This window comes from Penicillium cosmopolitanum (genome assembly GCF_028827165.1).
Source record: "Penicillium cosmopolitanum strain IBT 29677 chromosome Unknown utg000012l:1.0-3308103.0:1.0-3310761.0, whole genome shotgun sequence".
In the NCBI taxonomy this organism is placed as follows: domain Eukaryota; kingdom Fungi; phylum Ascomycota; class Eurotiomycetes; order Eurotiales; family Aspergillaceae; genus Penicillium; species Penicillium cosmopolitanum.
Window position 1 is genome coordinate 585,216 of NW_026622682.1, and position 26,058 is coordinate 611,273.

General features: G+C 48.9%; 9 protein-coding genes across 9 annotated transcripts; 3 read left to right on the forward strand and 6 right to left on the reverse strand.

Annotated features, from left to right (window-relative positions):
- Positions 1 to 846: 846 nt before the first annotated feature.
- On the reverse strand, positions 847 to 2,062 carry N7509_012987 (SDR family oxidoreductase; the record flags this gene model as incomplete). The annotated part of the gene is made up of 4 exons (XM_056637624.1): positions 847 to 883; positions 1,075 to 1,445; positions 1,654 to 1,967; positions 2,026 to 2,062. The coding sequence occupies 4 exons, from the start codon at positions 2,060 to 2,062 to the stop codon at positions 847 to 849; spliced, it is 759 nt and encodes a 252-aa protein (XP_056481131.1).
- Positions 2,063 to 2,744: 682 nt separating this feature from the next.
- Positions 2,745 to 3,485, forward strand: N7509_012988 (zinc finger CCCH domain-containing RNA-binding protein; the record flags this gene model as incomplete). Its single annotated transcript, XM_056637625.1, has 2 exons — positions 2,745 to 3,045; positions 3,157 to 3,485. 2 exons carry the CDS (start codon positions 2,745 to 2,747, stop codon positions 3,483 to 3,485), a joined length of 630 nt encoding a protein of 209 aa, XP_056481132.1.
- Positions 3,486 to 4,426: 941 nt separating this feature from the next.
- On the forward strand, positions 4,427 to 5,648 carry N7509_012989 (non-structural maintenance of chromosomes element 1 family protein; the record flags this gene model as incomplete). Its single annotated transcript, XM_056637626.1, has 3 exons — positions 4,427 to 4,544; positions 4,621 to 5,270; positions 5,346 to 5,648. The coding sequence occupies 3 exons, from the start codon at positions 4,427 to 4,429 to the stop codon at positions 5,646 to 5,648; spliced, it is 1,071 nt and encodes a 356-aa protein (XP_056481133.1).
- Positions 5,649 to 6,452: 804 nt separating this feature from the next.
- On the reverse strand, positions 6,453 to 8,199 carry N7509_012990 (arylsulfatase; the record flags this gene model as incomplete). The annotated part of the gene is made up of 3 exons (XM_056637627.1): positions 6,453 to 6,891; positions 7,017 to 7,815; positions 7,911 to 8,199. 3 exons carry the CDS (start codon positions 8,197 to 8,199, stop codon positions 6,453 to 6,455), a joined length of 1,527 nt encoding a protein of 508 aa, XP_056481134.1.
- Positions 8,200 to 9,341: 1,142 nt separating this feature from the next.
- On the reverse strand, positions 9,342 to 9,669 carry N7509_012991 (uncharacterized protein; the record flags this gene model as incomplete). The annotated part of the gene is made up of 2 exons (XM_056637628.1): positions 9,342 to 9,479; positions 9,604 to 9,669. The coding sequence occupies 2 exons, from the start codon at positions 9,667 to 9,669 to the stop codon at positions 9,342 to 9,344; spliced, it is 204 nt and encodes a 67-aa protein (XP_056481135.1).
- Positions 9,670 to 10,861: 1,192 nt separating this feature from the next.
- N7509_012992 (uncharacterized protein) lies at positions 10,862 to 11,424 on the reverse strand (the record flags this gene model as incomplete). The annotated part of the gene is made up of 2 exons (XM_056637629.1): positions 10,862 to 11,018; positions 11,039 to 11,424. 2 exons carry the CDS (start codon positions 11,422 to 11,424, stop codon positions 10,862 to 10,864), a joined length of 543 nt encoding a protein of 180 aa, XP_056481136.1.
- A 4,241-nt stretch (positions 11,425 to 15,665) lies between these two features.
- Positions 15,666 to 16,141, reverse strand: N7509_012993 (uncharacterized protein; the record flags this gene model as incomplete). The annotated part of the gene is made up of 3 exons (XM_056637630.1): positions 15,666 to 15,778; positions 15,834 to 16,068; positions 16,130 to 16,141. The coding sequence occupies 3 exons, from the start codon at positions 16,139 to 16,141 to the stop codon at positions 15,666 to 15,668; spliced, it is 360 nt and encodes a 119-aa protein (XP_056481137.1).
- Positions 16,142 to 20,826: 4,685 nt separating this feature from the next.
- On the reverse strand, positions 20,827 to 21,127 carry N7509_012994 (uncharacterized protein; the record flags this gene model as incomplete). Its single annotated transcript, XM_056637631.1, has 2 exons — positions 20,827 to 20,864; positions 20,953 to 21,127. 2 exons carry the CDS (start codon positions 21,125 to 21,127, stop codon positions 20,827 to 20,829), a joined length of 213 nt encoding a protein of 70 aa, XP_056481138.1.
- A 1,382-nt stretch (positions 21,128 to 22,509) lies between these two features.
- Positions 22,510 to 26,034, forward strand: treA (alpha,alpha-trehalase treA; the record flags this gene model as incomplete). The annotated part of the gene is made up of 6 exons (XM_056637632.1): positions 22,510 to 22,521; positions 22,570 to 23,893; positions 23,953 to 24,189; positions 24,247 to 24,428; positions 24,489 to 24,776; positions 24,835 to 26,034. The coding sequence occupies 6 exons, from the start codon at positions 22,510 to 22,512 to the stop codon at positions 26,032 to 26,034; spliced, it is 3,243 nt and encodes a 1,080-aa protein (XP_056481139.1).
- Positions 26,035 to 26,058: the final 24 nt, after the last annotated feature.

Genomic DNA, 26,058 nt, shown 5'->3' on the forward strand with positions numbered 1-26,058 from the left:
TCCCTCACCGCTTTTCGGATTACTTCAAGGAAATTTTTCCTGCTTCACTTCTTCTCTTCTACACAACTCCAATTCATTCAACTCAGCTCTTCCTCGAGTGAATCGAATCCTCTTAATGTTGAGCGATTGATTCCTCGGGGATACTTCACTAATGGTAAGCTTCCTTTGCCCTGCTTTGCTCTTCTTTCCTCCCTACTGCAATTGCATCGCACTCCCGTGCAATGCATACCCTCTACATGATGAACTTTTGTTGTCGCCCCTATCATACAAAACCGTGGTGATTTACCTGTCCTAGCCAAACGGACTAGCTGAAAAGAAAAATTCAAATCTCTTTTGATTTTCACTCAAGTTGTGGAGGTTCTCTCGCTAACTTTACAAAAGATTCAGGACATTACAGCATCGCCAGCCGGACAACCAGCACTCAATCACCTTAATACATCAAAACATCTTGAGCTTTTCTTTCTTGTTTCTGCTTCTATAGGTATGCGAGACCCAATACAATTACGCTTTTCTCTTCCACCCACTTTTGTATGATGAACCTCCTACATTCCATGCTAAGTATGAAGGTGTTTCACCACCTGATGCTTATAAAATGTAAATGCTTTTCATCTTTCGGCTGATTACAACCCATGCCATTACACATTGTTCACTTTCATTGCTTTGGCCGCATCATACTAATTGATGTACAGAAATTTCCCAGTATAGTCTTAGTCCGAGACGCACGAGTGTGTCCTGCGGATCACTCGATATAGCATAATACCCTCAGTAATCAATGCAAATGCAGTTAACTCAAAATTTACCTTCTACTCCGTACATCCAATTCCGTTTCAACTTGAAGTTAATAAATCATTCCTGGAACGCCCCCAACTCCTGATCATTCCACCTGCAAGAAGAAAAGTCAGCACAAAGCTCCACAGCATCCACTTTCCTTCAAGCTCAAGCTCAGCTCAACTCAGCTCAACTCAGCTCAACTCAGCTCAACTCAGCTCAACTCAGCTCAACTCAGCTCAACTCAGCTCAATCCACCCGCAAAATCAAACTCAACAAAAAAGGAATAAAGAAATCATCACTCACGAAAGAAACTTTCCACTCAATCCCGCCTCCGCACCAAGCACAAGTTTCCCCATAACATGACCAGGCTGTTCAACCCTCAGTAACTTGCCCTCCTTATGCACACCCGTAAACTTAGCATGCATCTCCGCATCAAGACTAGTCGCATGATCCTCGCGAAGTTCACGCTGCATATTGGTATCGACCATTCCGGGCCGAATAGAGACGGAAACCACATCGGGTTCTTCAGCCGCGAGACTCATTGCGAAATGGTTCATTGCTGCCTTTGTTGCGCCGTAGAGAGCCCAGCCTCTGTATCCGGTTACGGCGGCGCCGGAGGAGGTGAAGATTATTTTTCCGTGCGTGGTGCGGAGGTGGGGGAGGGCTGCTTTTGTCTGTGAAGGAGTGGGAGGAAAAGTTAGCTTGGTCTGGGTATGTAATCATTATAGTTATTGCCATGGCCCGGGTCCATTCGGTCTGGTCCAGTCTGGTCCAAGTGAGGCTGTATATGTATACATGCATGCTGCACCGTATGCCAGCCCGGGGGAATCGAATCGGAGATGAACTTAAATGCGGCGACGACTCGGGGGAGCTGGAACATACAAAAGCAACCAAACTAATAAAATTGACATCAAAGCCAGCCTTCCACTCATCCGTACTGGCGACATCAATTTTACCAACTTGACCAAGAACACCATGGTTCAAGACCATTCCATCCAAACGGCCGAAAGTAGATACAGCAGCGTCGACGGCCTTTTGAGCAAGACCAAAGTCCGCCAGGTCTCCATTGACCACTTCGACTTGCTTTGGGTATTTTTCTTTCAGGGCTTGGAGCGGGGCGAGGGTTCTGGCGACGACTACGACGTTGTTTGGTTGCGGGGTTGTGAGGAGGTATTCGGTGATGCAGAGGCCGATGCCTATGGGGTTGGGATTAGCTGGGGGCGAGGTGGAGTCGGGGGAATGGTGAGGGATTACCTCGGGAGGCACCGGTTACGATGATTGTCTTCGACATTGGGTCTTTTGGCGAGTGTGAAGGTCGAGGGGGAGGTTGAGGTGGAGGAGGGAAGTTGTCGAGGGAAGCTCCAAGAGGAAGCCGAGGAAGTGCGGGGCTTAATAATCTCCGCGGCGGACTGCGGTCGACTGCAGGGATTGCTAGCACTACAAAGTATAGATAGAGGAGATATATGTGGACTGCTTTAATGAAGGCCAATTTTAATTTTAATTCATTGGTAGTTTTCTAGTCGTATCCATTAAATTAGCACATATATCGAATTAGTCCAGCTGTGGTTGAACTCCCCTCTTCTACCAGACAGAGTTGGTACTACGCCGAGTATTCCATGATATACCACGTCAATTCCATTCAAACTTCAATAGTCATTCCTTCTATCGTTCTACAATAATTGCTATGGAATACCTATCCTATCCATGGGTACTATCTCTAGTATTCTATACTATATCTCCTCTGCTGTATAATCTCGGAGGAACAATTCTCCGCAGAGCTCCCCGGACGCTGAGTCATCCGTGGAGCTCTCCAGAAACTTCAGGCATTCGCGATATCTAAGCAACTCCTCTCCCATCTCATCGCCATCGCCACCTCCGATTGCGCCCAACTCACCTCACCCCTGAGTCCCCGCGCTATCCTCTGATCTCCCGCTTTTTCCTCTCCACCTCGATCTCCACCATCCACCTCCGCCATGGCCAACTACCTCGCCTCCATCTTCGGAACCGAGCAAGACAAGGTCAACTGCTCATTCTACTACAAAATCGGCGCCTGCCGTCATGGAGACCGCTGCTCCCGCAAACACGTCAAGCCCTCTTACTCGCAAACCGTCCTGATGCCCAACATGTATCAGAATCCCGCCTACGATCCTAAGAGCAAGATGAACCCGTCCCAGCTGCAGAACCACTTCGACGCCTTCTACGAGGATGTTTGGTGCGAGATGTGCAAGTACGGCGAATTGGAGGAACTGGTTATCTGTGATAATAACAATGACCGTAAGTCTTTCTTTCCTCTCCCCTTGACTGGCCTTCCTCCTTCCTCCCTTTTTTCCCCGGCTTCTCTTCTCCGCTATTCCCAACTGATACTAACCAATTCCCTTCAAACAGACCTAATCGGCAACGTCTACGCCCGCTTCAAATACGAAGAAGACGCCCAAGTAGCCTGCGACACGCTTAATTCCCGCTGGTACGCAGCGCGACCAATCTACTGCGAATTATCGCCCGTGACAGACTTCCGCGAAGCCTGTTGTCGACTGAATAGCGGTGAAGGCTGTGTGCGCGGCGGATTCTGCAATTTCATTCATCGCAAGGATCCCGGTCCGGAACTTGATCGCGAATTACGGAATAGTACGAAGAAGTGGCTCCGCGAGCGTGGTCGGGATGCGAGAAGTGTTTCCAGGAGTCCTAGTCCTGAACCTACTCGGCGGAGATACTGAGCGGAGCGGAGCGGTGCAATGCAGTGCGGTGATATGGTAGTGCTGCTGCTACTGCTGCGTGGATGGAGTTGTGTTTCCTTTTGAATCTGGACAAAATTCCGCATGGGTCTTTATTTCTTTTCTTTCTTTTCTTTTTCTTTTTCTCTGATGTCTGTTTCCATTATGGCGTTCTGGTGATCTTGATATTGGATATCCAAGTTCCACTTTTACTGGTACTAGTACCTCCCCGAGGTCTTGGGCTGGCTTCGGCATTTTGCTGCTTTGTATTCTATAATGATATCAACTGCATTTCAAGTTTCTTTGGGTATATTCAATCTTCTGTTCAACTTATACTTACTACTAGCAGTACTAGTACCTAGGTAGTAGATATACTAAATTTTTGGTTCAAGTCCGACTTGGAGTTGTTATGCCAGTGTCGAGCACTTCACCTCGAAGTGGATACAATACTAGTCTTAGTAGTAGTTTCACAACCTTAGTATTAATTCAAAATTATTCAGAGCAGTTACAAACTTGGATCCATGGATTTCTAATCCGACTTGAGGAATTTGAAGTCCACCTGGGCAGGGCTGAAGGCTGCGCGCTGTTGACTTGAAGTACGAAGCACCTTAGCAGCGGATATATATAGCTCAACCCTCCAGACGAAGTATATACCAAGGTTGGAACCTTGGAACTCAAAAGCTCAATAAACCACGCATGCCTTAGGTATAAAAGCCTTTAAATAGGTCAGACTATCTCTAAAGAATTTCTCATTTTAAAATATCCCATTCTATTCATTCTATTCTTTCTGTTCCTGCCAATCAAAGAGTTGAGTCTGCAACTGGAAGGCTTGGCACTCGACGCGCCGCGCGTGCCACTTCCAACTTCAACTTCAACTTTAACCTCACCACTCACCACTTCACTTCACCTTTCTCCTTCCCACGAGCTCCGAGTTGACCTCCACGATGGACACAGACGGCTACGATGACGCGAATCGCGCATTTCTACAAGCTTTCATGGCCCGCTCCTCCATGACCCTCGAAGACGCCCAACCTATCCTCGCAGCTATCCTCTCTACTCATGGTATATACACCCACCTGCAGCAACCCCAGCAATCACCCTTGGACAGACTCAGAGCAAAACTAAACCGCAATCCTAGAACACCGAACCATCGACCCCGAAGACATAACCCAAGAACACCTCACATCCTACATATCCTCCGCCAACACCGCCATATCCCCCTTCGACTTCGAAATAAGAAGCACCCTCCGCCAAACCCAACCAGACCCCTCCTCCTCCTCTCCCAATGCTGCTGCTGCCAACGACACACCACCACCGGAGCGAGTCTACGCCCTTGTAAACACAACCAGCGACCCAATAACCCAACTATCAACAACCTACTCCGCCGACGAAATTGCCTTCGTAAAACGAATCCTAGACTTCATGTTCGACACAAACAACACTCGCCTCTGTGAAGGAATGGCCATATCATCCATCCAAGCAATTCAACAAGCAAAAGTCTCCGCTGCAGACCACCGCTCGCAGAATCCAGCAACGCAAGCAACCCAAGGCGGTGCCGCGCAAAGTCTTAGTATGACGCAGGCGGAAAATATGATGCGCCATTTGGTTGATGAGGGGTGGTTGGAGAAAAGTCGTGCGGGTATTTTCAGTTTGACGCCGCGCGCGCTGATGGAGTTGAGGGGTTGGTTGATTTTGACGTATAATGATGATCAACAGGAAGAGGGAGGAGGTTCGAGGCGTGCGGGGAGGATTAAGTTTTGTGCTGCTTGTAAGGATATTGTTACTGTGGTGAGTTTAAGTTTCTTCACGTTTCCTTGCAGACCCTGGTAACTGGGTTGAGTTGAGTTGAGCTGACATTTACAGGGCCAACGGTGTGGTGAACGAGATTGCAAGGGCAGACTACATGATCACTGCGTCCGCAATTTCTTTCGTATGCAACAGGCAGAGAAATGTCCCGTTTGCAAGCAGGATTGGCCAGGTGATAAGTTTGTTGGGGAGAGGGCTATCGCTGCGTCGAATCGGCGACAGAGTCGGAATGTGACTTCGAATTCGAATGCGAGTGCGATTGCGAATGCGCCACGGGGGAGTGCGTCGCTTTCGAGTCCTGCACTCGGAGGAATGGACGGGGCTGATGAGGAGGAGGAGGATAGTATGGAAGAGGAGTGATTGTATGATATTTGTCTGGAAGCGTACTTTGTGCGAAAAATTTACCAACGCAAGTTGGTACTGCGGTAAGTTACCAGTAGCTATCGGCTAGCCAGTCGTACCAGCCTATTCCTTCCCTACTGTCACGATTTGATACCACGTTAATAGAGAGTGACGAGAAATATTATGGAAAAAACTGACGCATTCGCCACATCTAGTCTAACTCGACGAGACAATCCGAACACTCCATCCGAATCCGACCAGATAGTCTCTTCTCGAAGAATGCGGGCCGAGTTTCCCAAGACATCTCCCACTAAACGAGATAAACGCCTACATCTACTGAATAGAGGCTGGCTGGATCGAAATGAAACCAGGTGAGAGAATGCTCACGCTCAGGTCATGGATGAACCCAATTTTTAATTCTTCTTCTTAGCTTATCTCCTTCAACCAAGGAAGATGGAATACCAGAATCCCATCATCCTCATTCGCCGTCTTTTTACCGTTGAATAAAGACTGAAAATATGAACATCGATTCGGAGGTGCTAAATGGGGTTACTGGAAACACTAGTGCCCCAGACAGGACCGACTCTGCAGTTGAAGGCTCCTTTACCTTCAACCTTGACGATCCACAACTGCGAGGCCGAAGCGCTGATGTATATCGATTCTCATCTGCAGATCGCTGATGACTTTTCGAACCGTTTGACTTGGAGATTTGGATATGCCTGACCCCGGAAGTGTTGCTGTAAATATGGATTGAATCGCGCAACCTGCATTTTATACAATTCTATATACACCCAATCAATCCACTGGCATACCCCCTCTCACTCAACGAGGAATTTTGTCTGCAATCTCAGCTGGCACATCCTTCTTCCCAATGAATCTGATCCAACGACCTGTATCCTCAAATTCGTCCTTGACCCCTTCAATCAGATGTTCGTTCTTCCAATCTCCCGCTAACCCGACCACTCCGACTTCCTCTGCATAAACACCCCACAGCCTGAGCATCTCGTTGAACACTTCGGGCATCGCCTCACTCAGATCTTTGACTTCACCCGGATCATCGATTATATCGAACAGTTCCCACCGCTGCGGACTCCGAGGAAGAGGCACATATGTGATCTTATAGCGACCTCGCCTCAGTGCACCGCTGCCAGCAATTTCCCACCCAAATGCCTTCTCCTCCCCATGAATCGCCATCGTCCCGGAGAGATCACGAGCTGTATCCGATCCCTCCGCAGCCATCGCATCCAAAAACGGTTTCCAGCTCACTCCACGAACAGGCTGAATCTGTCTCCCTTTATACTCAGACCCAGGGTGCGTCAAACCCGCATAGTCCAGAATCGTAGGAACAATATCCATCACCGTACAAAAAAGAATCCACAATCCTACCCCCCTCCTTCAACCCCCCCCTTGACCGGCTTCACAATAAGCGGAACCCGACAACCCCCCTCCGTCGAAAACATCTTATATAACCTCGAAGGAGCTGTGGCTGCCTGGGCCCACCGACTCCCATACCAAACGAACGAATTCGCCCTCCCAATATTCTCCAACGAATTATCATAATACTTCCTGATATGCTCAACAACACTCTCCCCAACCAACGGTTGCGCCTCATAACTCGCCCCTTCAGCCCCATTATCCGACATAAAACAAATAACAGTATCATCATACTCCCCACTGCTCTTCAAGTACTCCAAAACCCGTCCAACATTCTCATCCATCCGATCCACCATGCCCGCAAAAGCCTCCATAGACCGCGCAGACTTCGCCCGCTCCTCACCACTCAAATCCTCCCACTCCCCCAATTCCCCATCAGTCGTAACAACCTCATGAGGAACAACGTCTCCCCCCACCATCCCAAGTTCCTTCAACCGCGCCAGCCGTCTCTGTCTCAACACCTCGGGCCCATCATCATACACACCGCGATACTTATCCATCGAAGCCTTCGGAGCCTGCAACGGCCAGTGCGGCGCGGAAAAGGGCAAATAAGCGAAGAAAGGCTTTTTGCGATCTTCCTCGTCCCGCTCGGAGAGGAAGCCGAGCAGTTTTGATGCGTAGTGGTCGGATGAGTAGAAGTCTTTTGGTAGGTCGGTGAGATATTCGCCGTCTTCCATGTGGAGGGCGTTTACGGCTGTTTCGAAGAACCGGGGTGGTTCGTTGAGAATGTTTTCGTATTGGGGTTCGTAGCCTGGATGGATGTATTAGCTTTGATTCATGCAAAGGAATGAGAATTAAAATAGAAGCCCAGCGCAATGCATAACAAAATGCACATCTCAAACCCACCATAATGATTCGCACAACCCGGCAACAAAGCAAAAGACCTCTCAAAGCCCCTAGCACTCGGACCGAGCTCCCTCTTAAGCCCAAGATGCCATTTCCCCGCCATAAAAGTCTTATAACTACCCTCATCCTTAAGGAGTTCCGGAATCGCAACGACATTCTGAGTAAGATAGCCCTCGTGGCGGGGGCACCTTGATGGGCCGGTGAATTTCTTATGATTTCGGAAAGTTGGCCTAGACCTGTCAAATGGTGGTCTGTGCCTGTCATTAACATTGCTCTTGTTGGTGAACATGCTGCTGCGACGTGGAATGAGGTAAATCTTAGTCCGCCGGGTGCGCTGGCTAGAGAGTCGATGTTTGGCGTGTGGATTTCGGAGCCGAAGGTGCTGCAGTCACTGAAGCCGAGGTCGTCGGCGACTATTATTAGGAAGTTTGGTGGCATTGGGGCTGTTTTTAGGTTTGGATTGGTGGTTTTAGAGCTTGAAGACTCGGAGAAGATGAGGGGTCCAATGTACTTATTTTATACTATTTTATATTGTCGATGAGTTGTTGAGTCGGCTATCGGCTGGATCTCGCTCGGCTTTCGGGCGGGGATATTTCTGGGTAATATCTTATGCCTTGGGTTATGGGGTTATTTGAGGGTATAATCACTCTATAACTAGAAGAAGAAGACCTTGACAGTTGATGAAATAATTTAGTTCTACTAGTAGTAGCTGCTAGGTTAGCTAGTAGTCCCTGGAGTGTGACAGTTTCAACTCAAGTTTTTGACTATGGAAGAAAAAGATAATGAGAGATCTTCTGGAAAAGGCGACAAGTACTCAGAACATCCAGTCTAATTCGACAATATACCCAAATTTGAAAAGCTCTCGTGCAAATTAAACCGCCTCGTCTCCCCCTCGAAGAATACGGCTCGAGTTTCAATATATCTCATGAATGGTCTACTCTTCGATCTATTTAGATTACGCCTTGCGCGAAGATTACAGAGGAATACGCATGATGTTTATGCCTAGCAGGGCGATGGTTTAAGAAGTACAAAATACTAAAAACAGAACTGAGGTTTCCTCCATCTACATTTCCATCTCTACCCCCCTCCCCCCTCTCAGTCCTCCCAACTGAGGCCCCGAACATGCTCCGGGTCGAACTCCTCGTTGCACTGGTCGCTTAGAGTTGACCGGTCATTTTTCAGAGGGGAAGACACAATGAAAAGAAGCTAAAGCAAATAATTGCCAAGCGGACTGGGCTGTAGACTTCAATTGCGCGATCCTTCCCAAGGTCGAAGCGCCAGGAGAACCGTTCCGAATCCCTATGCTGACCCCGGGACACACATACCAAGTGCATATTTTGATTGGAAGTTTGGGGCCATCCCTGCTGAGAATCTCCTGCATATATATATACATTAGGACCCATCTGTTTATTTCTGCGTTTTGACTTGAGTTCACTTACCAGTGACTTCGCGGGACCCATCAGCCTCCTTCCGAGCAACCTTCTTGGCCACTTGCCTCGCCTTCCAGGCCTGGTTATTGGCATCCTTCTCCTTGGGATCCTCGGCCTCCTTCTCGCGGCCTTCTGGGGTCTATCTCCACCAGACTTCTGCTGCTTTTGTGCAGCCTTGGGCTCCTTTCGAGGGCCAGGATGGGGCTCTCGGAGTTGGCAGGAGAGGTATAATTCAACGAGCAGGTACCAGCAAAACCTTACACGGAGTTGTCGAAGTCTTCAAGAAGCCTTTTCACATCTCGCGCACGCGCAGAAATGGATCGCTTCATCTCAAAAACAACTTCCCAGGCGGGCCTCCCTAAGTTTCCGGGCCTTCTTTTCTCGCCACTTCTTTACCTTCTTCGGGAAACTCACCTTCTTCAGGGTACCCAAATCCTGTAAAAGGGTCGCCTATTACTCAAACATGCAGATAGTGGATGAGGTAAGGTATAATAGTATATAGCACAACAGTTCCAGAGGATGCACCCTGTTGTGCTCCTTTTCTGCGTTGACATGCAGGCCGACTGGGCCTGGGTGGCAGGAGCAGGGCCCGTATTTGCGGCGTTTTGGTGCTTGTTCGAAGCGTGGTGTTACTTCTTTTGGTCTCCAATCGTGACCAAATCTGACTTCGCATTCATAATGCACAAAGCTTCGAGTTCTCGAGACGATTTGGTGTTGTGAGCTTTGCTGATCCCCTGTTGCAAGCAGACACAAGGCAGATCGGTCTAGATTTGTTGTTCGAGCCAGGTAAACCATCCAAGTAGCTTCGAAGATGCTGTGGCGTATTCAGGTTTATTTCCGGAGGTGCAAGATTTAGCCGTGATGGTCGATTTAAACTTACAAACTTGCGTAAATTTGACATTCTGAGCAGGAGAAAAGTTGCCAAAACGCTCACAAACGAAGAGGAGAGTTTGGGTTGGCAAAGACGAAAGGAAGAGGTCAGGTGTGCGTATGTTATTGTGAGAGAAGTAAACAGTAGTTGTAGTTCTGCAACTCCAAGGTTATTAGTATGCATTCTTTTTCGTTTAAATCGAATCAAATCTGCCTACCGTCGCGGAGAATATGAAATTGCTGACCTATCTCACGCTTCGCAGGCTTGGAGACTAAACAGCTTTCCATACTTGCTTGCAAGTCAGCTCTGTGGTGGGTCGAGTGTATCCTTGGATGTTTGTTTCTGATTCACTCGAATCCAATGATAACAAGGGAATGAAATCCATTTGCCGACTGGTTTTGATGGTTCTTCATCGAGAACATACATTGACAGTCTCAAACTCTCCGTCTCTGGTATACTTCTCGCAGGCACGGCAGATCGAGTGAGAGGTCGGCAAAATCTGGCTGTGGCGCCTTGCATTAATTGAAATGTCGCATTCAATGGAATCCAGTTAGGTGGCTTGGCAAGACTCGCAATTCCTCGGATTTCTTTGCTCAAAGCCATCACAGCTGGGGTATTCCATTTGATCTAATCGTCTCGAGGAGGCCGGATCATACCGAGCCACATGCACAAGATTCCCTCAAGAAGAAGAGAAATGAACTTGGTAGTTCAGGCTCGAATGCAGCAAACAGAAAGCGAATGCGTGATTCGATATCACTCGCACGACAGTTGAGGAAGAAGGTTGTAACACCGGCCTTTTTCGGTGGCCTTTGTCCGCATATATATACCAACTATGCTGAGTGTTATTCCGCCGGTCAACATCGTCGCTAGATCCACCATACCCGGCAAGCAACTTCTGAAGGAGGGTGTGAATAATGAGATGAATATAGACACCTTGCTTGTTGGTACCGTTCATTCTCTGATGTCCGAAAGTCTTTTGGGCTCGAACTGACTTCTCGAAGAACGAAATCACCGTATCTTCAAAGCCATTCATGAATTCACGAGCAAACAAGTCTTCGGCGTACTTCAGAAGCGGGCGCCGGATGGTCCATGACTTCCCAGCTTCACCAGAACGGTGACGGGCAGTGCCAAATGCAACTTCTTCCACCTCTGTCACTGTTACACCATCTCTTCTTTCTTGGCCTCGGAGGAAAATGATCTCTCCTAAAGCCATACGGGATCTGGGCGGAAGGGCTGAATATCCCGGGTTTGAGTCAGACATGCATCAATTTTGATTGCAAGGAACATCTTCGTAGCTGACTTAAACTCTATTTAGCTTCGTGATGGTAGAGCCTTCTCCAACTTTGTCCCATCGCGAGGTCGAATTGGATGAGCGATTAAAATATCGTTCAACATAAAAATAAAGGAAAGGCTCCTCAGTCCAGATTGACATCTGTTCTTGCCATCTCCTTCGCAGTCGTATGTATATAGTGTAGTCTGTGCGCGAATGAGCGAACTTGCGGGTGCAGCGATTCCTTGGTGGAGTTGTACGCAGCCAGCAGCCCTTTGAATCGGTCTTCTGGTGATTTTGGACCGCTGAAAACTTTTTCCATTTCTTTTAGGTCGTCTGCCATCATCAAGTCTTGCTCAGGTTGCTTCTCGGTGGCTGTCTCGACGGGTGCTTTCCCTGTTGCTTCACTAGCGGACCCGGTGGTAGCTGATGCTTTGCTAGTCGATGCCTTTTGTCCTATCGCCGCACTGGTAGACCCAGAGTGTTGGGCCGCCCGGAAACTTTCTCAGAAGCCGTGAGAGCGCTCGCCGTCCTCACGAGGTCCAACTGGATGAGCGATCAAAAGACCGTTGAACAGATCAAGAGAGCGACCCGCACCAGCTGAAGTTGTGACCTGCCCAGGAACAAAGTGTTTGTATCCTGGAAGGGGTCCTTCCGAATCTTCAAGTTCCTCATAATCGACTTGATCGGGCTCTTCTTCGTTTTGCTTCCTTTCGCCCTCTTCAAATTCTGGACCCTTTCTTCTCAACTCTGACCACCCCCCGATTCTTTCCGTGAGGATTGGGCCCTCGCCCGAGAAATGTCATTTATTGGATGCGATGATGGAACAAAACGAATTGCCTTGGCCTCAAGGATGCAAGAAAACCAATGTCCTTGCAGTCGTCTTGACATCAAGACTGTAAAAAAGCCATTGTCGTTGCAATTTTCTGCTGCGTTGCGTGCGTCTTGTTGGGACCATGCAAATCGCATTTTCGTACAGATATCAATCACCATACATATTATACAACAATAATCCGAACTGCCTTGACACAGTTTCTCCACGGACCATTCCTGAAAGGCCTGCTAAGTTCCACAAGAGTACCAGTGTTCTCTGGTTTTGTGACAGACCAGCAGTTTTCCGAACGAGCTCCAATGGTATTTCTGGTAAATCATTCACCCGGAGATGCGATCGGGTTGACACTTGTGGTCCATGTCAATAAATTGCTGTGTTTGCATTTTCTACTTTGAATCCATATGAACCTCATCAAAGCGAGTAAGCGGAAATTGAACATCACGCAGTAGTTCATCCCGAAGGACCCCAATCAGAGTGTCCCCATTTGTGAGCTTTTGAGGGAGAAAAGCTGGGCGATATCCCGGCAACTGTATTGTCTGACATCGTGGCTCATGTGGGGTTGAGACTTGTAGTCTCGATCTCGAAGCAAGACTTTTCAAGCAGTTGTCGGACATCCATTGAGTGAAAATTGGAAAGATTTTCATTTCAAGAACTGCAAGTGACCCATTTGCGCGAATTGAAGCTACAAACGGACGGTTCGGATAGTCTATCAGCTTCGTCTTGGAGTATCGGGCTCAAGGTTCCAGGCTTGGAGATACGAGGCACCTATCTGGTTCGAATCGCATTGGTCAGAATCGAGAAGACGGTCATTGGAAGACCGGAAGAACTTTGAAAAAGATTAGGGAGCCGCAAGGAGTCGCCAATATCTGGGAATCCTTTGGACAGCCGTGAGAAAGTTCGAGAATTGGACTTTCACCTAGAGAGAAGGGGGTTAGTATAGCAACCCAAGAATGAAGAGTGATAAAAACTCTCATATATAATTTTAACCATCGACTTGTAACAAGACACTCGAGATCAGACATCTTCAATCGAGCTTGAGCCGCCTCGTAGTCATGACAGATTTGAATCCGGATATCGCACCACCTCATGAGCTCCGTCTCGAGTTCTCGCCCTTCAGAATCTCTCCGATTTGGACATACAAGTCAGACCGTAGGTACGCGGGTAGGAAGAGGTTATGAAAACAAAGTCGACCGGTAGCTACTGTAGTGGAATAATTGTCTCGAACGGGATCGGTGTCGATTTATGAGCTTTGTCCGGACATAAAGGGGTGGTAGTACTTCCGGTCTATCGAATCGAGCCTGTGAACCGTATACCTCAGGCTCACTCCTGAGCAAAATTCCAAGACATCTCCAGCTCGTGTCGAGGAACATCCTCTCGTGGTCTTCGGCCATGCGGAGATCGCCAGAATCCCCATCATCTCCTCGACCGTGGACATCTGCGATGATCAGTGTCGATTCGTTATCCCTTTGAACGGGATCTGCTTACCAATAACTTCACGGAACCCAGCAGCACCTTGCCGCTTAAGAGCTTCCTTCCCAGCAAAGTTACCCCTCGAAGAAATCCAGATCTTCCAAGCGCGCTGGTGAGCCCGCTTCATCCCTTTTGGATGCATCTGTCAGTTCATTTCTCTTCTTAGAGCCTCGGCCTTCTGAGCGGGAGCTCCGAATATCGCCCCAGTGACAAAGGTCTGATTCGTTTGAGCAGGATTGACCCGGTCTCGAGGAACGGAGCGCTTTTCGAAGCGCCCAAAATTATCTTGCCTTTGGCGGCTGTGGCGGCACCATCCCGGGCTTCAAATGGGAAGTGGTGCGGTGACCGGAACTTGCTGTATGAATGGAATGGAGCACATCTGAACCCGTGTCAACTTCTACAAACATCCAATGAAGAGTATCCAAACTTACAAAGGAAGGCATCATGCCGACTCCGGCTGGCAACCGCGCCATAAGGTCTCGGCATTCATGATTGAGAGCATGTTCGGACGACACGCGGCAAAGCCATGGGTCTTGGAATGACCGTGAAGCGAGCACAGCTATGTCCGTTGTTAATTTTTGCGTAGATAAGATCAAAGGGCATTCGAACTTACAGAGGCAGGCACGTCAGAGATATAGAAATATTGATCTGATGAAGCTGATGCAGTCCTGCCGGCTGGACCAGTGGAGGGTTGGGTCTCTGGTACTGGCGGGCGAAAAGTGCGAGGTGGGTTGAAAAGAGGAAAAGGAGAGAATGAGGAGAAGAAAAGAAGAAGAAGGAAGTAAACAAGTAAACTAGCAGAAAAGTGGGAAAGTACAAATATAAGGAAGGTGCGTACTACTACTATGGTATAAAGTTGGCAGGAACGAAGGGGAAGCCCTCTATACTTGGGGGCACATGACATGCACATGACATAACATAACACATCGCACCTACTAGTTTATTGTGTATTCCAAAGAAAGAACAGTCCTTGTGCAATTCGGGAAATCTGTTTGTTCAAGGTTGTAATAAGAAGTTGACATGGAATGCCAGCCCTGTGGCAATAACTACTAGTCGGTATCGGGGTGGAAAGTACCAACTCATCCCACTGCCGGTGACTAATCTAGAGTATACTTCCAAGCGGAGAAGAAAGGAAAAGGGGAGGAAACAGAGTTGACTAAATGATATTCAAAATATCCATTTCTTTGTACTACTAGTACCAGTATCTTTTCTGCTGCTTGCACTGGTTGCTACCCGGGTAGGCTAATCATATCGTGACCTACTAGCAACTCAGTAGGTGCCAAGGTATCTACTCGCACGGAGTGGAATAGCTACAGTTATTCCGTGGATGGATATATCCGGGGACACAGAACATTGCGCCACGGTATCCCGAACCGGTACATGCCAGTGGCCAAGGGGGACTAGATGCAACCAGTATATGTGCAGAGAAACTAGAAAGGTCAATTACTAGACACTACGCACTGGCAGCGTGGAAAGAGAAACGGGAATATGAGATGGAAAATGAAGATCTACGTGATAGAGCAGTGGATTCTCACATTATTTCTGTCTATCTGATGATAAAGGCGTGCGATCGGTCTACACCCGCTGATGGAAGCGATGAAAGAAATGGAATTCAGGCAAGGGTAGATACTAGTTAGTCATGCGTACATAAAATGTGAGCAAGCAAACTCCCAGGTTTGAGCCCGCAAGACCTCAGTATAATGCTTTAATTCGTATACCTGTGACTATGTTTGCGATTCCACCGTGCATACGGACTATTCATCCATGCTTTCGGATTCCGCCTTGACAGAACACTGGCAACAAGTATTTAAGTTCAAAGAAAGTCGTCATTCATTCATTCATTCATTCATAATAAAAAAGCAACAAAAAAGAACAACAGCCACTACAGCTTGAACTTGGTATCAACGCCATCCTCAACCTTCACCAAGGTCCGGTAAGGCAGGCAGGTGGGCAGGGGCAGGCCTTGGGGGAGAGGATCGGTGGCTGGTGGGGGCTCTATTCAGTATCAGTAACGATCTTCCTCTCTTATCTGCTCAATGAATCCCCTTACCGGTGACTTCGGCCCCCGAAGGAGTCTTCTGCTCCTTCATCTTCTCCGCCCGGCGGCGGTGGCGGCGAGCGCGCTGCTTCTCCCTCTTCTTCTGCCTCTGTGCCTCCGTCATCTCCCTCTTCGGGGGAATGGCCAGGGCTGCTCGAATTGCCCTTGCAGTGACAGTCGCCAGCGTCTCCAACTCGTGGCATAATGCCGTGTCATGGGAGTGGTTGAGGCCGTGGATGGTGCAGAACTGTGACCTGTGTTAGTTGAACGGGCATGAGATGAAACATTGTTCCAGCTCATCAACTTACATGTCGATACATGCTTGTTTGGGGGTCAGAAGCGAACAGAATGGAGCAGTGGTGGATGGTTTAGGTGGAAAGGTGAAGAGGAGGAGTGAGGAAGGAACGCGACAGCCACACAACTACGCGCTCCGTGACCGCAAACGAGCCAATATTCCTCTGGCAGCGAGTGTGGAAGAGTCTTGCCGTAGAAGCCAGGAGCAGGGTTGTGTGTCGTATATCAGATCGAAGCACTTCCAGTACGCGCATGGTGTTTCTACCCTTCGATCATTTCGGATGATGCCTCATTATCGACGTTGCGGAGCAGTTGGAACAGATTTCCAAGGAAGGTTACGGTTGTCATTCATCATAAAATACCAAAAGGAACGACACACACACAGAGAGAGAGAGTCGGTGGTCCGGGGGTCTATTACTCGACTGTTTCACCATCCGTCCTCCTTTCGAATTGGATTTCATTACCGGTGACTTTGGCCTGAAGGAGTCTTCTACTTCTTCTCGTTCTGCTCCTCCTCCTCTTCCTCCCTTTTCCTCTTCCTCTCAGATCAGAGGCGGCGGCGAACCTGGTTCTTAAACCTCGTCTCCATCTGCCGGTGATCGTTGATCGCAGCTCGTGCTGCCTTTCTAGACTTGTCGATCTTCGCGGCGAGGGCCTCCAGTTACCCGGGCAAGAGTTCGTGTCGTGTTCGGCATTTGCCCCGTGGATTTCGCAGATCTGCACCCGTGTTAGTTAACATCTGCGTGCACGAGATAAAGAGCACCCAAACTTACGTAGGAAGGCATTGTGACAGCGAGTGAAAGACGGCTTGATTGTCAAAGGTCGGAAACGAGGGCAGCGGAGCGGAGAGGCTGGCGAAGTGAGTAGGAGAGAAGCGAACGGTAGCAACTCGAATAAGCTACGATCATCTGAGGTCTAGGGAATCGAGCACATGACGCGTGCCCGCGATTGACTCAGTCGCCCTACAGATATTATAATTGTAGGTACTCGGTATTCTTCCCAGTCATATTCAATGTATCCTGAATTGTTAGAAAAGAATAATCACATAGGTTGCATGCTGGATTTAGCACCGTAGTTTCGGCAGGTCCAAGTTTATATGGGACACCAAGAATCCAGGGGCTGCCGAGAGCACTGGGTCGATTGCGGTTGTAGTTCATGCGGATGGGACAATGTCATTCAAGTCATTGGAATAATTGATTCTCGTAGGAATCAATACATCAACCCTGTCTACCTGCTGTCGAGAGAAATGAGCATATGAATGCTAGCCCTGCAATCTCCCCAATTGCGCGCGGTAGTACTATCATTACGGCGGCAGAATCCACATCATAATGTAAAAATTCAATCACCCACGCTGATTATACTTCACGAGTGGAGAAGAGTGATGCGATATGTTCGGATCTATTGTATATAAATCGCGCCGTGGAAACCCTCCTCTGGCCCAAGGGTGGATCGGTTCTGGAAGATGACGGGGTGACCGAGCACCAGCCCCCGCACTTTGTAGATCGCCCAATTCTTCCTTCGCTTGTTGCTTCCGTTGCCTTTATCCAAAATACATCCATTGACGTGTTGAGCTTACTGGGTCAATTACCTCTCTTCCGTCGGGCTGTGCAATCCTAATGTCGATGCTGAAAGAGAAACATGGAATGTACGGCGTGGACTGTACGGAGAGTCAGACGCGATAGCGAGCTATTGGAAGTCGAGTACTAACCATGAAATCCCGGGAGCCATACCATTGGCAGGGATGGGAAGCGGAGAAGCCATGCAGCAACCACGAGGTTGCAAGGAAGAGCCAGGAAGACCAAGGAGGTCAGATTCGGGAAACTCACAACATGAACTCGAGCCACGAAATTGAGGAAGGGCTTCGTTGAGGCGATTCTCGCTGGGAGGGTCGTAATAAGTTAGCAGTGAAAGAGAGATGAGATAGATAGATACGGCGTGCGGATTCCCCTTTCGCATATATCAATTCATCCTCTTCATCCATCTCATCTTTTCTTTCCCTGTCGCCAGTTCCCGTTGCGATTCATCTCAACCTCGCCATGGCACTTGCTAGACGGAATAGTAATCTGGACCAGACCGTGGAAATGCACAACGGAGGAGCAGCGAATTTCGCCGCCGCATTTTACGGTCTGGAGGACCAATCTATTTACAACACTGGAAGGGTAGTTTTCTCGCGGAGTCTGGGCGAGGAGTTTTATGTTGCTGTTCCTGTTCCATCCCGCAAAACCGGCAAACCCAATTCATGACCGTCGATGCGTCCTTCGGTTTACCCTTCTTTCGATAGCCTTTGGGTGTATAGATGATACACTGGCAATGGGTTTTATGGCGATGTTAATGCACTGTTGCTATTGGTAGATTAGGTAGAGTCATGCCCTGTGTTGGCATCGTCCATGCTGACCAAGAATTTCCAAAATTTGAATTCCTCTCGAAAGAACCATTATTATATTTCTAACGATATCGAAATGCGAGATATCAAGATTACAACTGATAGTAACCATGGACCTGTCAATGAACTTGCATATAGCTCGGAGTAGTATTTGCCACACTTCAATAGCCGTCTGCTTTCCGAATCGAGATGTTTTCGATTACAACTTGCTACTACGCGGGGAATTTCACGGAGGAATCCGAATGTACTCCTGCAATCTAGTTTCTGTCGCATATTGACCCTTCCTTTTAAACTTCAAAAATACAAAAAAAAGGAATTTCAACCTAGCTGTTGAGATTGATTTCGATCCCATCGACGTCCATTTCGTCCGAAGGCGTCTTTGCAGAAGTCGAGGTGTTTACCTCGACAGAGGTCTCCTCAGAATTTTTCCTCCATGCAGATGTTAGTGACTATGGATGGTTTGTTATATTTGAATTGATTCTGCTTACCAGAGTTGATCATCCGGGCTCCCCGCTTCTCGGCTTTCCGGGGCCATTTCCCTTGGTTTCGGCGGCGGCGTCCTTCAATGACCTTGGATGTCATAACTTTCTTGCTCTTCTTCTGCTTTCCTCTTTATGAGCGGAGTTCTCCTCCTAATCTTCCTTTTCCTGCAGACGCTTCTGCCTATCCTTGGTTATCAACTGCTTCTTTTTCCAAAGGGCAGTACTATCTCTCGAGGCGGAATGGTGCCTCTCGGACCCGTGCTTATGCCTCTTCGTGAGTTGAATGCAGTTCAACATTGCCTCGATGTTCAGCTGGCATATTATGCTGATGCTCATGCATATTCCTGCGGAGTGGGGTTTGTTCTTGCCGTGCCCAGGGCAGATCTAGCGGTATGTTAATCTCCATACATAGGAAGTATGAGTTGTCAGAACTTACGAAAAAAGGCGTCTGGAATTGAATGTCAAGCCGGAGCGACTTTCGGCAAAGTGAAACAAGGTGATGTGTACGTTGGAAGATGAAATTGAACACAGAGCGCGAACTTCACATGTGCAAAGTGTCGAAATGTTAACTCGCGAATGCGTATATTCGACATTTTGGAGAAGTGGAACTTGGTCGAGGAGAGCAAATAGCCGTAATATACGGCCTTCAAGCTCAGAAGTAAGACTAGTTAGTATACGTCAGTTTCGGATGGAACGTCTATCCCCGACTGTGGAACTTACTATGGTAGATGGAAAGCAGTCATTTCTTGCATTCGTTCATTTTCTGTCCATGTTGCGCATTGATACTGGAGTAGTTGAGGAGTTGAGAAGGGGAAAATAAGAAACGAGGCAGAAAAGGGAAAATAAGTGGAAATAACACAGATATAAGGAAGGTGCGTTGGGGATGTTGGCAGGAACGAAGGGTCTCTAAACTTGCACATGACGTGGCACATGACACATACATTCCCTGTCTACATCCTGTAGGAAAAACAATCAAAATGACCAGCCTTGGAATTGTTCAAGCTGTTCCGCAGTGTCAGGATCAATGTGATGGCGTCGGTCGTCAAAGTCCTCGCTGAAGTCTTCAAGCAGTCGATTCACAATTCTCAGACGGACTGTCTCTTCGAATTAGAATTCGGGAAATAAAAATATTATATAATTCAAATTGTTGTGGCGAGAATTTGGCAAGGGAATGCGATCCGCGCAGTTGCCTCCAATTACGTGCAGTATATTGTCGTGGCGGCCTCCAGTTCTAGGTACTTTCCATCATGAATGGAAAGTATCAAATCACTCCACGGCCGGTGACTAGACCAGATCTTACGAGCAGAAAGGGAAGGAAAATGGAGAAAGTAGAGTAAGAGGAGTTTTATTGAAAACGTCATTTCTTTGTACTAGTATTTGTTGCTGCTTGCGCTCCTGTTGCTACCCGAGTAGACCTATTCACTCCTAGCGTAGTAGGCAACTAAGGCACCTACTATAACGGAGTGGAGTAGGTATCGTCATTAATATGATATGGATAAACATACCCCGGGCACATAAAATTCAGTTTCCTCAACTTCTGGTGTACGACTAATGGGGATAGATTCAACTTGCATATGTATTTAGAATCCGGAAGACAGAAAGCTCAATATTCAACAAGCTAGAGTCGTATGTCAGCAGTTATGGCTGCAATCCCACCGCCCGTACTACATGCGGTCTGGTACTGGGTTTTGATGCTTTAGAATTACGCCAAGACAGAATCTTAGAGCATTTGATAGAAGTATTTATATCAAAGAAAGTCTCCATTCATTCAGGGTGAAAATGCATCCAAGAATACTAGTACCTTCACACGCCAGATGCCTAGTTTCAAGCTCTATCTCTGCTTCCTTCACTCGGGTGCAGAGCTGAAGGTGCGAGTGCGGTAGGCTATATAAGCAGTGTAGTAGCATTTTCCACGCTGTCTCTGCTTGAGTGGTGTCGTGGCAACGTAGCGCCCGATGGCCGGGTGCTCTACCGAGGGCTGGCCGTACATCTAGAGTCGCCATCTCTGCCGCCGTAGTGGTCATGAAGCGCAGCCGGTGGGCGTAACGTAGGATGCCAGCCGGGAGCGACTCGGTGGTGGTGGGCGTTGACTTGGTGACGGGCGTCTCAGACGCGTCCTCGGGGGCGGACGTGGAAGCAAATACCATCCCTCATTTGCGAATTCGTATCAATTCAAGTCTTGTCGAGCCAATGGATAATATATAACTATAACTTATAGTTAAATGTACGCGAGAGAGATTTTCCGGCTGATCGGAACCTTAGATGTCGAGAGATATCTGGGGCAAAAATAAGAGACGAATAGAATAGCGCAGCGGTGAATGGTAGAGATGAAATAGTCAACAAAGGACCAAGGCAGGAACATAACAGGCCTCAGGCTACGATCGCCAGTGCCACACAACTAAACCCCCGCAGCATGAATCGAACCACTGGCAGGATTCCTATAGAGATAAGAAGAATATTAGGATACTCCGTACTATCTAGATAGCCTACTCATTCAAACTTGAAGATTTCCGATTGCAAACTTCAAGTTAAATCGTGGAATATATACAACTTCAAGTAGCAAATAGTTATACTACTAATCTTAGTTAACTAGTCATGACGTCCGTTTCTGCCTGAGAATTCCAGGCACCAAGGCACCCAGGCACCCAGGCACAAACACTCCGCATCTCCGCGCTCTCCTCCGCACACTTCCCTTTCCTCCCATCCCAGTTCAGTTCAATTGAATGCAATTGTATTCAACTATTTCCTTTTCATCCCTCCATCCCTCATTCGGAGAGTGGATCACCCCAGATCCCCTCCTCAGCGGACGATTGTCGGGCAATTTGCGGGCCCCCAGCAAGCCTCCCCACACTGCCACACGCCCGGTTAACGCTCGGCGAACTTTATTGTGTCGATGACGACAAGCCGTGTGTAAACTCGGAATGCCGTGAGGTGAGCCTGAGGTCTCCCACGGTTTCCCACAGTCTCCTCCTTTCACCGACTACGGAGTATGGTTCCCTTCCCCGCGCTGCCGGCTCATCCGAAGCCACCACCATGAAGCCACCCAGCCGCAGACGACATGGCATCGGTTTTGGTTTGCCTTGACTAAAGGCTTCTTGGCTACCCTCCTCCTTCTCCACCATTCAGGCTTCAGCTCGTATACGACCTGCCTCAAACGGCCATCCTGCACGACTGCAACACCATCTTCCCGTAAGCTTTGACTTTTCGATTTCCCCACAGAAACGCCCCAGAGGGAAGGACGGGCGGAACTGGGCCCGAGCGAGCCTTTGCATTGCCAGGTGCCTGGCTGGGGTGAACTGAAATTGATCGGCACTTCATTTCCTGCAGGCGATTCAAATATCTCGGCTCCGCCATCCACTTCGGTCGTCGCTGCTCTTCTTTGTCCCGCATCCTCCCACCGTTTCTAATCACCGGCGATACAGATCCATCGTGCACTTCTTTCGCGCCAGGTATCGCGCCGAGCTGATCGGATCTGACCTGACCTGATCTTATATCCCCAAACTGCCCTACTGGGTGCGAGCGCAACACGATGCAGCTCAAAGTAAATCTTCCCGCCAGATCCGAATGAAACAAGCTAACGCAATTCCAGACACTTGCCCTTACACGGGCATTGCCTCTGCTGCTCAGTCTCACTACTCTGGTAGACGGAGCTTCACCCAAAACTCGTATTGCAAAGACCTTCAAGAAGTATGGCGGCCAGAAACAGGCGACCAACTTCAGCAGCAATGTGTACGAAACCGACTTTGATGGCGTCACATGGGACCAAGATAACTGGCTGCTCTCTACCACAAATCTAGAGCAAGGCCAGTTCCAGTCGCGTGGCTCTGTTGCCAATGGCTACATCGGTATCAGCGTCGCTAGCGCTGGCCCATTCTTTGAAATGGACGGCGAGGACGATGGCGACGAGGGAACCAGTGGATGGCCTCTGTTCTCGAAACGACAAGCCTTCGCGACCGTCAGTGGGTTCTTCGACTCCCAGGCAAATACAAATTCCTCAAACTTCCCTTGGCTGTCCCAGTATGGCTACGATAGTGTGATCAGCGGTATTCCTCACTGGAGTGGCCTTATTATTGACCTCGGCGATGGTACCTTCCTGGATGCGACAGTGGGTAACTCCACGATCTCCAACTTCCGCTCCACCTACGATTTCAAGGCGGGTCTTCTCACTTGGTCGTATAACTGGACTCCGGAGGGTGATAAGGGGTCTTTCCAGATCAACTACCGTCTATTCACCAACAAGCTCTACGTTAATCAGGCCGTGGTGGATTTAGAGGTAGTTGCTTCCAAGGACTCCAATGGAACTGTCGTGAATGTCCTTGATGGCATCGCCGCTGTGCGTTCAGATTTCGTGGAAGCAGACCAGGACGATCATGCCATTTTCTCATCCGTGCGACCGAACGGGATCAGCAACGTCACTGCCTACGTCTATGCCAATGTTACCGGAACTTCTGGCGTCGACCTGTCAACGCTGCAAGTGGTCAACGATGCCCCATATCTCAGCAAAAATGATTCCTCCATCGCACAGTCTGTTGATGTGACATTCAAGGCTGGTCAATCCGTGAGAGTGACCAAGTTCGTCGGCGTAGCATCAACCGATGCTTTTGCGGACCCGAAGACGGTGGCCAAGGACGCTTGCTCTACTGCAATTCAGAATGGATGGGCCAAGTCACTTCGCGCGCACGTGACCGAGTGGGCAAGCGTTATGCCGGATGACTCCGTCGATCAATATACGCTCCCCGGAAATGGATCTCTCCCCGCGGACATCAATTTAATCGACACCCAGATTATTTCAGTGGCCAATACATACTATTTGCTGCAAAACACCGTTGGCAAGAATGCCATCAAGCAAGCAAACAACACTGCGCTCAACCGGGATAGCATTTCCGTCGGTGGTTTGACCTCCGACTCGTACGGTATGAGCCCGTTGGTAACCAAGACCAAGTTAGAATCATTAGGCTAACACTCACCAAAGCCGGACAGGTTTTCTGGGACGCTGACGTCTGGCAGCAGCCAGGTCTCACGACATCGCACCCCGAAGCTGCTCAGCGGATTACCAACTACCGTCTGGATAGATATGCACAGGCACAGGCGAACATCAAGACTGCATACGCGGGCTCCAAGAACAAGACCAGCTTCTCACCCTCCGCCGCCATCTATCCCTGGACAAGTGGGCGATTTGGTAACTGCACGGCCACTGGCCCTTGTTGGGGTAAGTTATGAGACCCGATATCGAAAGCCATGACCTCGAATTCTAACCCCAATCCAGATTATCAGTATCATCTAAACATCGACATCGGAATCTCCATGGTCAATGAGTGGGTTACTAGTGGTGATACCAAGTTCTTCAAGGAGAATCATTTCCCTATTTACGACTCTGTGGCCACTCTCTTTACCGATCTGATGGTACAGAATGGGTCTTCTTGGACTCTGACCAATATGACTGACCCAGTATGGCGCTCCTTCCACATGCGCATTAATTAAATGACAACCCAAACTAACATCTTTCAGGACGAGTATGCTAACCATGTTGATGCGGGCGGCTTCACTATGCCGGCCATCGCTGAAACTTTACGACATGCAAACGCTTTCCGCCAGCAATTTGGACTCGAAGAAAACTCCACCTGGGACGACATTGCTGACAACGTTTTAATTCTCCGCGAAGGTGGAGTGACCCTTGAATTCACGACTATGAATGGAAGTGCCGCTGTGAAGCAGGCTGATGTGGTTCTAAACACCTTCCCTCTGGATTTCACTGCGAACTACAGTGCTCAAGACTCACTGAATGATCTTGACTATGTGAGTTCATCCCAAAAGATAATCTGGCACATGGCAGAATTGATGCTGACTTTCACAGTATGCCAATAAGCAATCTCCTGACGGACCGGCGATGACTTGGGCCATTTTCTCTGCTGTTGCGAATGAGATGTCGCCCTCAGGTTGCTCGGCTTACACATATGGGCTGTATTCCTTCCGCCCCTATACTCGTGCGCCCTTCTACCAAATGTCCGAACAGCTCATCGACGATTCCACTATCAACGGTGGCACCCACCCTGCCTTCCCTTTCCTGACAGGACATGGTGGAGCTAATCAAGTGGCCATCTTCGGGTACCTGGGACTTCGCTTGCTGCCTGAGGACTTCCTGCGCGTTGACCCTAATCTCCCACCGCAGATCCCTCACTTGAAGTATCGCACATTCTACTGGCGTGGATGGCCAATCTCCGCTTGGTCTAACCAGACGCACACCACGATCAGCCGATCCAACTCGGCGCCTCTGGAAACTGCAGACCTACGCTTCTCCAACAAGACCATTCCCATCCACGCGGGCTCCGACGACGACATCACTGTTCACAACCTCCAGTTGCAAGGTTCGGTCGTTCTGGAGAACCGCCAAATCGGCCTCAAGAATACTGTGGAGGGAAATCTCGTGCAGTGCCAGTCTGCCCAGTCGGAAAGTGCCTACGAACCTGGCCAATTCCCCGTCTCGGTGAACGACGGTGCCACCTCGACGAAGTGGCAGCCTTCATTCGCAGACAATGTGAGCGCCATCACGGTGTCATTTGGCAAGGAAGCAGGGTCCCTAGTCTCTGGTTTTTACTTTGACTGGGCTCAGGCCCCACCTGTCAATGCGACCATTGTCTTCCACAACAAGACCCTAGGCAACGCGGACATCACAATGGGAAGCCAAGATTCGGACTACCAAGTGATTTCTTCTCTCAACAATGTCAACCTCTCGGACCCGTACAATGCGAACACGACGAACCTGGATGCCATCGCCTTGCCTATCGGAAACACTACTAATGTCACCCTGCCTTCCGCCATTCCCGCTGCCAAGTTTGCGTCTCTCCTTATTGTAGGAAACCAGGCCTTGGACGCGGCAGACATCCAGGCGAAGAATGGAACCGGTGCCACCGTCGCTGAGTGGGCAATCCTTGGACAAACCCAAGGTAGCAGTAACTCCTCCAGCGTGGAGAGTGCCAAGCGGATGAAGGTGCGGACAGCGGGATCGTCGGATTCCGGATCTTTCATGCGTCGTCGTCGCGAGCTTTTCGTTTAGCAGACGTCCTTTATCAGGATTGAT